The 11,491-nt window shown below is 50.7% G+C and overlaps 1 protein-coding gene across 1 annotated transcript in view; it reads right to left on the bottom strand.

Moving 5' to 3' along the window:
* ERGIC1 (endoplasmic reticulum-golgi intermediate compartment 1) overlaps window positions 1-11,068 on the bottom strand; it is a 104,324-nt gene extending 93,256 nt beyond the window's left edge. The window contains exon 1 of the mRNA XM_064596562.1: window positions 10,633-11,068. Within this exon, the coding sequence (XP_064452632.1) occupies window positions 10,633-10,652 (20 nt within the window). The 5' untranslated portion in view covers window positions 10,653-11,068. The remainder of the gene's footprint in view (window positions 1-10,632) is intronic.
* Window positions 11,069-11,491: the final 423 nt, after the last annotated feature.

The raw sequence follows: 11,491 nt of genomic DNA on the forward strand, positions 1-11,491 counted from the left end.
CCTGGAGCAGTAAAAGCGCATGAGTGGAAAACAGGTGAAATCCAAATAAAGTTTGGATTTTAGTTAACAATAATGTACCAATATCAATTTTTTAGCTGTGACAGATGTGGTAATGCTTGGTGTGAACCCTGGAGAAAGCCAGATGGGGGTAACTGTACTATCTTTACAACTTTTCTGTAAATCTAAATTATTCCAAAATAAAAAGTGTATTTAATTAAAAAGAGTGAGAGAGGGAAAGAGAAGCAAATGCCAGAACACAAACAAGTCTCATGAGTTTGGGGGCTGGGGAGGGGGGGATTTCTGTTTGGCCCAGTGCTATATATCCCCCAGCTTCTAGAACTGAGCCCGGCACACAGTAGGGCCCCAACAAATATGTTCAATGAACAGTTGGCCCCACCACTGCAGCCCACTCCTGCCTGCTGACGGGGGCTCCAGAGACCAGCCCCACCTGCTCCCCACTAGAAGGGCTGCACCCCTCTGCGTGACTCCCTGCCCACAGATGTGCATGGCGACAGGAAATGACCACCCAGGCCTGGCCCCCTCTACAGTGACCCAGAATCCCTCCAAGGCTTCCAGAGAAACAAACTGTAAACACAACTAACAGGGGGCAGGTAACATCGGCCACAGCAACTTCTGGCTAGACATGTCTCCAAAGGCAAGGGAAGCAAGGGCAAAAATGAACTATTGGGATTTCATCAAGACAAAGCTTTTGCACAGGAAAGGAGACAGTCAACAAAACCAAAAGACAACCAAAAATATGGGAGAAGATATTTGCAAATGACATATCAGATAAAGGGCTAGTAGTATCCAAAATCTATAAAAAAAAACTTACCAAACTCAACACCCAAAAAAACCAAATAATCCAGTCAAGAAATGGGCAGCAGACATGAATGGGCATTTCTCCAAAGAAGACATCCAAATGGCCAACAGACACATGAAAAAATGCTCAGCATCACTCGGCATCAGGGAGATACAAATCAAAACCACAATGAGATACCACCTCACGCCAGTCAGAATGGCTAAAATTAACAAGTCAGGAAACGACAGATGTTGGCGGGGATGCGGAGAAAGGGGAACCCTCCTACACTGTTGGTGGGAATACAAGCTGGTGCAGCCACTCTGGAAAACAGTATGGAGGTTCCTCAAAAAGTCGAAAATAGAGCTACCCTATGACCCAGCAATTGTACTACTGGGTATTTACCCCAAGGATATAAATGTACTGATCCAAAGGGGCACATGCACCCCAATGTTTATAGCAGCAATGTCCACAGTAGCCAAACTGTGGAAAGAACCCAGATGTCCTTCGACAGATGAATGGATAAAGAAGATGTGGTATATATATACAATGGAATACTACTTAGCCATCAAAAAAATGCAACCTTGCCATTTGCAACGACATGGATGGAATCAGAGGGTATTATGCTAAGCAAAATAAGTCAATCAGAGAAAGACAATTATCATATGATCTCACTCATATGTGGAATTTAAGAAACAAAACAGAGGAGCGTAGGGGAAAGGAGGGAGAAATAAAACAAGACAAAATCAGAGAGGGAGACAAACCATAAGAGACTCTTAATCATAGGAAACAAATTGAGGGTTGCTGGAGGGGAGAGGGGTGAGGGGATGGAGTAACTGGATGATGGACATTGGGGAGGGCACGTGATGTAATGAGCACTGAGTGTTAGATAAGACTGATGACTCACTGAACTCTACCTCTGAAACTAATAATACACCGTATGTTGACTAATTGAATTAAAAAAAAAAAGGGATGGCAGGTAACATCAGTCATGTCCAAGGCGATAACACTTGCCTCTAGGGCACGTGAGTATGGTTAAGAAAGTCAGCTCTGGCATCACAGGTGAGCCCTCAAGTCTCAGCTGTGTTACCCGAAGTTTGTGCAACCTTGGCCAAGTCCTCTCCCTTCTTTCTGCCCAGCATCCTCACCAGACAAACAGGAATAATAAATAGCTCTTACCCAATATGCAGATCAACCGAGGGAATCCAAGGAAGGCTTTTAGCCAGGCACTTGCCAAATGGGGCCTATCGTGGGCACTGCTATTATCCCAACACAGCCCTGAAGGTCAGCTGCAAGATACACCCTGGAGGTTGTTGGTATTAAACGGTCTGGAGCAAGGGAGTGTCACTCAAGTTGAGCTCTGGCCAGCCCTGGGACTGCTGAAGAGGAAGGCTGGGTCCAGTGGCAGAGCTGGCCGGGCCGTCCCAGCACCAGCCGGAGGAGGGAAGCCCCATGCCCCAAGGCTGCCTCTGCCCAAGCCCACAGATCCCTCACTTCTCGGCCTTGGGCTCCAAGCCCCGCAGACCACCTCTAACAGTCCTGGGGCTGTCCACCCAGCTAGCACGTGGTCACGCTGGTACGTGTGACACACAGGCTGCCTGCTGTCAGCCACGGGCCACTGTCAGCCCCAGGAAGGCACTGGTTTGGCCCAGTATCATGTTCAACAAAAACAAAATTGGAAATGATTCCTAACCATTTTCACACAATTTAGAAGATTTTCATCATTTCCTGAGAAATTGGGAAATCTGAGGAGCAACAAATCACAGAGCCGCACTGGAGCTGCCCCTTCCCGATGGAGTGTCGCTCTCCCAGGGGCCACAGCCCGCACCCAATCACCCACCAAGGCACCTGCCTGGGCCCTGGGGGCTTCACAGCACGTGACCGACTGCTTACTCTCTCACCACAGAGCTATATATAGACGTTTATCCCAAGAAGACATACAAATAGCCAACACATCCACGAAAAGCTGTTCAGCGTCACTGGTCATCAGGCAAATGCACATCAAAACCACAATGAGATAGCACCTCACACGTGGTAGGATGGCCGCTGTCAAACAAAAGTGTTGGCGAGGATATGGAGAAAGAGGAACGCTCGTGCACTGCTGGTGGGAACGCAAACTGGTGCAACCAGTTTGCAGAAAGTTAAAAATAGGAACACCCTATGACCCAATAATCCTGCAACTGGGTATTTACCCAAAAGAACTGAAAGGATCTTGAAGAGATAACTGCACCCCCATGCTCAGTACAGCATTAATCACGATAGCCAAGATGTGGAGACAACCTAAAAGTCCATGGACAGATGAATGGAGCGAGAAAATGCGGTGTAGACGTACCGTGGAGTATTACTCAGCCTTAGAAAAGAAAATCCTGCCACATGCAACAAGATGGATGAACCTTAAGGGTGTTATGCTAAGGGTAACAGGCCAGTCAGAGAAGGACAGATACTATACGATACCCACTTACATGAGGTATCTGACACAATTAAGCTTGTAGAAATAGAGAGTAGAATGGTGGGTGCTGGGGAGAGCTCTTCGAGGGGTATAAAGTTCCAGTCATACAAGATGAGTAATGTCTAGAGATCTGCCGTACAACTGATAGTTAACACTACTGCGTGCTTAAAAATTTGTTGAGAGGGGCGATCTCATGTTAAGCGTTCTTACCACAATTTTTAAAAAACTGAATTAGTAGTGTGACCCACACAGTGAGAGCATGAGAGTTTCTTATGGTGATAGAACTGTTCTGTATCTACACGGGGGTGGGGGTGGTTCTACGAGAGAATGTCTTGAATTTCACAGAGGAGTACACCAAAAGTCAGTTTTTGTATGACTAATTTAAAAAAGAAACTAAAGAAAATAAATTACTAATAATTGTCTACTGTGTGGGGTCAGGGTGGCTTTTAAATCCAATGACATGCCCAACACAGCGCTCTACCCATCACAGGCTGAGGAACCGTCAGGCATTCCTAGTAAGATGAGGATTGCCTCCTTTCCTCCTCCAAAGAGATTCCAGCCCCGGACTGGAATGCAAGAAAGAAAAGCGAACGCCGTGGAGGGGTTCCTGCCACAGCACCAGGACTCAAAGTTTCAGGTACCTGTGACTGTACTTTGGTTTTGAAACAGCCAGGCTTCTCATCTCCAATAGGGTTTCTACCTTTTGGAGAAACAGAACATTTAACCCATTTCAAAGGGATCTCGCTTCCTGTCCAGCTGTGCTGCCCAGTGGGTTACAGGAGGAAGGGGCTCCAGGGGGAGGATTACACTGGCAGGTGTATATCAGTCCCCAGGGCCCCTTGATGCACGAGCTGTGCGATCCATCACCTCTGAGGTCGATTTCCCTGGATGTAAAACAGGAACAATAATGCCCACTCAGGGTGAGGAGATTTGTAAAGCACCTCCGTATCCCCTAGCTCTCGCTCGGCAGGACAGGGAACCCTGAGTTTCTCCTGCCTCTCCCAAGGGCCAAAACTTATAAAAACAAATACATCTAGTGTTAGAGGGCTTTTTTTTTTTTCCTGTCCCATACTTTTCCTGCATATATAACCAATGCAATTAAGTTAACAGACCTGAATGTTAAAGTTGACAACAGACAATTAGGCTAATTACTACTCCTTTAAGGATCAGTTAGGGCTGTTTCCCACACTATATTCTGAGAAATGGTACTGGGCGTCTTGTGAACAACAGGGTGGCTTCGACAATCAGTTTGGCAAAAGCTGGGCTGAACCAAGTGACTCGGCTTCCTCTCATGCAGTACTTCTCAGTGCCTTTAGAAAGGGACACACGTGTTGTGAATCTCAAAGGGGGGGACGCCGTATGCAGCACAGAATGAGAGATGCTGTGTCAAGTCAGCCATACAGAGCAGGGCTTTGGCAACCTTCCCCCACATCCAAATCACGTGGAGAGCTTATTAAACCACAGATTCAGATCCCGGGTGGGCACTGAGATTCTGCATTTCCCAAGGGCTCCCAGTGATGCTGAAGCTGCTGGTCTGGGACCACACTCTGAAGAGCAAGGACATCAGTGGAAAGTAAGACCACTTATCGACCACTTGACCGGTGAGGAACAGTCCCAGAGTAGGGAAGTGGCTTGCTGAAGGTCACACAGGAGTGACAGGTGGGACCAGATTCCAGTCCCAGCCTTCCCTCCAAGTACCTACTCACCACCTGGCTGCCCTAGAGCTCTCAGCCCTGCTTCCTATTGGTTCTCCCGATTTTGAGCAACCTTCTCAGTCTCTGTCACGCACTGGAGTCATGTGAGGGCCTTTAAAAAAACACTGATACCTGGCCCTCCACCCTGAGAGCCTGATTATTAGGTCTGGCGTGTAGCCTGAGTTGGGAGACTTTTAAGCTCCTCCAGTGATTCTAACGCTCAGCTAGTGTTGAGGACACTGACGTAGAGGTGGTGGGTGAGCCTCCCCCCAAATGCCCTCCTCACACCCTCGTAGCAGCAAGTCCAAAATAAAACATGAAAAGATGGCCAGATAGGAAACGGCACTTGACAAGGCCACAGCTGGCTAAAGCCCTGTCTCAAGATATGAGGTATCACAGTCAGGAATCCAAACTGCCTTGAGAGGAGAGATTTCCATCTCATTCCATGTCCAGATGAGCAGGTAAACATATGTTCTAGGCTTTAAAGCCCCAGTGGCCAATGTAGGAAAACCCTGGATCCTCCAGAGTGAGATGCTCTAAGTTAGTGTGAGACTGTTAGTGGGCGTCTTTAAAGACAATTTCTGAATCAGGTGTCAGGACAAATGAGGCTGGTTAAAAAAAAGAAAAAAAAGCTGATGACTTTGAGCTTCTTAATGACGGCTATAGGGAAAGAATTAGAGATGAGAAAGCCAATGAATCCAATTAGAGGAGATTCCCATTCTCTCTGAACTTGCTGAATGGAAGGGGAAAAGCTTTAGAGATGAGCCTACAGCCGACAAGTGGGGCTCTGGAGCCAGACGGCAGCATTTCAAGCCCAGCACCTTCTGCTGACCCACATTGCTCCTGCACCTCAGCTGGCTTATCTGTAAAGTGGGACAACAACACTGTGTTGTAGGGATACTGTGGGATTACATGAGTTGATGTACGTAAGACCCTTACAACACTGTCAGGCACCAGGAAGGGCTCAATAAACACAAAATACTGGCTTCATCCTCACATCATTTTTCCTCTGGTCTAATCTTCATCTCCCTTTTGCCCTCATTTTTAAGCCCATTTATGTTTTTTAAAAATTGTTGTAAAGTAGGGGTGCCTGGGTGGCTCAGTCAGTTAAGTGTCCGACTCTTGGTTTTAGCTCAGATTGTGATCTCAGGGTTGTGGGATCGAGCCCCACATCAGGCTCTGTGCTCAGAGTGGAGTCTGCTTAAGTTTCTCTCTCCTTATTGGAAAGTGTCTGCTAGAAAGAGGGAGAAAGGGGAGAGAGAGGGAGGAAGGGAGGATATGGATGAAGCGGAAGTTATTTAAATTTTGGAAATTCGGATTGCAGTCATAATACACACTGGCCCTCTAATATAGCTGGGGGAAAAGGCTATTTTGACGTAGCTGCTTTTCCTACTGAAGACTTGAGTTACGGTTAAATAAACAGTGCTCTGCAAAAAAAAAAAAAAAAAGTCTCTCTCTCCTTCTCCCTCTGCCCCTCCCCCCATACACTCTCGCTCTCTCTACCTCTCTCACAAATAAACAAATAAACCTTTTTAAAAAAAATTATTGTAAAGTATGTGTTTCTGTCAGCTTCCCCAAGCTCTTTCTGGAATAAGGCAGGGTAGAAATACAGACACTCATGTTAGCTAACTGCTGAGTGTTAACTATGTGCTCAGAGCCCCCTGTGGGGGCTGGGGCTTAGCTGGGCACAGGGAGTGAGGGGGGCTCTGGGTCTGCAGGGCCCCCCTCAGACAAAGCCACATGAGGAGCTGAGGAATTCATACTTGATCCTCAGAGCAATGGACCCTGCTTGAAGGTTGAAACCAGGACATGAGAAAATCAGGTTAACTGTGGAAAGCTTTACTATGAAAACAAAACAAAACAAAACGAAAAAACCAGGTCAACTTTGGAAAGCTCATTCAGGGTTCTCTCAAGAAGGTCTGGGGTCTCCTGGAGGAAGGCCAGGGTGAGAAGCAATGGAGGTTGAACCAAGGCACTGCTGCAGGGCTGACATCATGGGCATCTGACCTACAGTCAGGATCCCCCGCTCCGGGGGTCTATGTTTATTTTAATGCTCTGCTATCATGGTCCTGGAATCCGCAATACTTTTCCAACAAGGGGTTCTGCATTTTCATTTTGCACTGGGCCCCACAAATTACAGAGCTGGCCCTACCCGGCAGGGACACCTCTCTTGCCCCTACATCTACCCTACCAGGTGAGGCAGTGAAGGTTACCACTTGTCTTTAAAATGAAGAACCCGAGGCCCCGAGAAGGTAAACTAACTGTCCCATGGCTTGGCTGGTCAGTGACAGGGCAGCAGCAAACCCAGGACTTAGGGGTTCAACTTGGGGGCCTCCACTGCGGGAAAGCGGGTCATCTCTGCCCCTCTGAAAGCTGTGCTCAGGCTCCTCTGGGCCTGGGCTGCAGGAACTGTCCCCCACCCCTACCCCAGGCTGAGTGGGAGGTAGATGCTGCCGACCCCTGCCAGCCGGAACTGGGTACGGTCAGAGCCAACACCCACGGATCTGGGTCCCAAGGCCAGTTCCACAACAGCAACTTGCCAGCGATTAATGAAACAATTCAACAGGAGAAAAGCAAACACAAGTAATCTTTGCAGTCCCAGGATCCCGCCTCCTCCAACCCCCCAAAACAACTGAGAGAGCAAATTCAAGGAAGGAAGGGGGAAAATTCTCCACCAATAGCTGAAAATCTGCCCAGTAAAGAAGAGTTGGCATTATCAAATCACACCATGCCTTTGACTTCCGTAACAGACCGTGAGAGGCATTTCCAAGAGCGAGTTTGGCCCAGGTGCTGTTCTAAGCACTGGAGTTACAGCAGAGAATAAAACAGATAAAAATCTTTGCCCTAGGGAGCTCACAATTTAATGGGAGGGAGAAAGAGAATAAGCATAATAATTAAGTGAATTACATAGTGTTAGGAAATACAGGTGCTTACATGAAATAACACAAATAATGAAAATAGTGGCCAAAATTTATTGGGTGCTTACTGTGTCTAAATGCTTTACACACATTGACTTGTTTAATCCTCTCAACAATGGGTACTGTTCTCATGCCCATTTCACAGACAGGAGAACACACAGAAGGTAAGCTGCACAAGGTCCCGTAGGCACTAAGAAAAAAAAGGAGTATTGATAAGAAAGGGCAAGAGATTGCTATCCACCGCCCCCCCCCTACCCCAACACACACACACCTCCTCCTGATTCTGGCTCGTTGTAAGGCAAGCAAAACAGGCAGGAAGCCTGGTTTTCTTCCAGGCCTCCAACTGGGAGAGGGGGTCCAATCACAGTATGCCCCTCTCCCTTCCCCCACAGTTCTTAAGAGATCTGACAGGGCTGGGACTCTCGAAGCACTCCCTTTTCTCCCAGAGCTAGAGCTTTGGAGCTAACAGCCCCGAGTTCAAATCCCAGCTCCACCAGCTCACCAGTATATGACCCTGGGCAAATAACTTCTTAGCAGCCTCCCGTTCCTTTGATTTAAAATGAAGATAAAAACTCCCTCCCGCAGGTGACAAGGGAACAGACTTCAAGTCTGCAGCTCGCAGTTCCTGTACAGGGGTACATGTCCTCCTCCCTTCTCTTCAGTGCTGAGAGGGCAGGGCTACACAGCCCCAGCTCGGTACTGTGGGCCACGTGGCAGAGGGCTGAGCACGGTAAACATTTGATGAATGAACACCGAAGAGGAAGAAGGTGTGTGGGATGGGGGAACCTTCCTTAGAAACTGAGTCCTGGAGTTAACAGATCTTAAAAAGTGTGGGTTACTAGGCACAAATGGCTCATCCTCCAAAGCGCAAATGCCAAGTGGTGAAATCTAGTCTCACTGTTCTGTGGTAAGCCCAAGCCCTCAAGAAAATTTATTAAAACAATACCTCATTAGGCTGGGGCCCCCATAGCACCAGGGCACTCCAAACCTCCAACTCAAGGGGCACTAGGTCAGAAGCTGTGCATGACCTAGACCCTGGCCCACCCCCCAGTCTAGGTCCCGTGAGGTCCAGGGCAAGACCCTCAGCCTGGAGCCTCATCTTCCTCCAAAGCGGTTGGTTGCAGAGTGAAAGGATTAAGTGACCCAAAGTGGCGGTTTTCCCCAATAAAGTCAAAATCACTGGAACCTACTAAATCACAAGGGCATGGGGGTGGGGCGTTCAGGAATCTTTAGTATCAGCCTGGGTAAGGGGAGGCTTTGTGGAACCAGGAACCCACGTGCCAACCACAGCTCTCGAGGCCCAAGGTTAACTGTCAGTGTAAGGACTGCCCCTGATTCCATCCAAGGAGCTTTCCTCCTTTGGAACTGCCCTGGATCTGCAAGCATGTGTCTAAGACCCTGGTGTCGGCCTCTGGGCTTCATGGAAGGGGCAGGAAGCTGGCAGATGTTTGCAGATGGCATTGGTGCCCAGGAAAGGCTGGAGTGCCCCATCAGCCAGTGCGTGGGGGTCACTGCCAGGCTTTTCTTCTTGGGAAGGCTGTAACTTTACCCTGACTTCACTCTCACCTATGCAGAGGGAAGGGGCAGGTGAGGAGGAAGAGTTCCCTCCTGTCAGGGAAGCATCAGAACCCAATTTGTGGATGAAGAAATGGCCTCATGGAGAAGCTCCTCATCTACTGATGTCCTACTTCTGAGCTCTAAACCCTACAATGCTTCTCCTGCATCCAATCCTCACAGGTGAGGACCTTATTTCAGCTCCAACCTGCAGGTAGTGATTTTTAGAGATACTGAGAGGGTTCAGATACTTGCCCAGGTCATCCTGTCACACAGCTGAGGGCAGGTCTGAACCTAGAGCCTTAGCCCCTAATTTCTAGAAGATACCGAGCTGCTCAGTGGAGGGAGCAGAGCCAGGATTCTAATCCAGCCCTTCCCCATACTGAAGCCCTGCTATTTTCCTGGCCAGACCCCCACAGTGTGGCTGCCTCAGGCAGGGCATCCCCCGAGGCTCCATACCGCAAAGAAGTCTGGCGGAGACCCCTTCTCAGGCAGGCTTTCTGAAGGCCTAGCGCAGCACAACGTGGACCATGAGGCAGCTGGACCCCACAAAGGACCCATTGTAGTGACTGCAGACAGCCACGGCCAGACCAGGCTGGGCCCTCTGGGGAGCCCTGTCCATGGCTCCTGGCCTCCTCCCCTTCCCATGGTGCCCCCATACCCAGAAAACAGGACCGGGACTGGCAGAGGCCTCCTGTTCTGCCTAGGCTGGGGCAGTCTCAGCCTATGGAAACCTAAAACCCTCCAGCTGCTGCCAGGCAGTCATGGGGCTGCAGACCCCTGCGGATCCCTGGGGGCTCACTGGAGGTCGGATGCACCTGTCAGCAGGGGTGGGGTCCACGAAATGAGGCTCCAGAGATGGCAGGGGGGAGGAGGGATGGCTCGTTTGCTCCCAGCTGGGAAAGTGAGTTACCTGTTTCCCAGACTGGGTGGGGAGCGGGGGCCCCGCAGGAGATGCGGGTTTGCGTGGTGTTGGGGCAGGCTGGGGAGGGGGCTCGGTGGAGGGAAGGGGTCGGGCGGCCAGGAGGTGGGTGGCTTTGCCTCCCGCTGCACGAGGGGGCCCTCCGAGGTTCCGGCTTTGTGTGCAGCAGGGGCCCCGCCCCAGGTCCCCGTGGGCCTGCAGGAGGCATGCACAGGGCTGCGGGGCCGCTTTTGCGTGCCGGGCAAGAGGAGTCCGCGGCGGGCCCGGGCACCCCCTGTGTCCGCGGTCGCCACACTCACCTCCTGAAGTCAAAGGGCATCGTGCCGCCGCCGCCGCCGCCGCCGGGGGTGGGAGCGCTGCAGGCCAGGTGGGCTGCGGCGCCGCGTGGGTCCCAGCCCGCTGCCAACGCCTCCTCCGGCCGCCCCGCCCCCGCCGGCCGCCCACCGCCCCCGACACCCGCCGCTCGCCTCCCGCCGCCGGGAAGTGACGCTCCGCGCAGCCCATTGGGCGCTGCCCGCCCGCCCCCGGCCTCCTCTTCCGCCGCCCGGTTAAAGGGGCCCGCGGGCCGGGATGGGGGGGGCGGGCCTTTGGGGTCGAGGCTGGACGGGGGAGGGCAGGGAGCTCCCAAAGACGCGTTCGTTCTTTCGAAGCGCCCCTCTGCGTTTTCCTCCACTTTCTCTCTGTGGCCTTGGGCAAACCTCAGCCTCTCAGAGCTCTTTTGCTTTTGTAAAACAGATTCCTCGAGTTGTGAGGATTAAATGAATGAATGATCCAGATTTGAGTCGCGCACAGCGTCTAGCTCTGAGAAGGGAGGAGGTCAGGCAGTCCTAGACTTATGAAGTGGACTCACCATTTCCCTGCTGTGCCTCTCTGGGAAAGACACTTGGCACCTCTGAGCCCCCACTGCTTTCCACGTCTGCACAAAGAGGCTGATGACATTAAAGGGCTTTTTCCTGGGGGTCGGATGAGAAAGTTGGGAGACTGGCTTAGTGCAGTGCCTGGCACCCCGTAAGGGCTCAATCACCCAGAGTGATTGCGATGGACCAGATAGCTGCCTCTGCTTCCATCTTCCACTTAATGGTTCATTTGAATGGTTTTCATTGAGACCTGGCTGTGAGCCAGGTCCCTACAGGGCATGCTGGTTGTCTCAGGCAGATT

Source organism: Mirounga angustirostris, unplaced genomic scaffold (genome assembly GCF_029215605.1).
Source record: "Mirounga angustirostris isolate CCGP_5_RB_7025 unplaced genomic scaffold, mMirAng1.0.hap1 SCAF_7, whole genome shotgun sequence".
NCBI lineage: Eukaryota > Metazoa > Chordata > Mammalia > Carnivora > Phocidae > Mirounga > Mirounga angustirostris.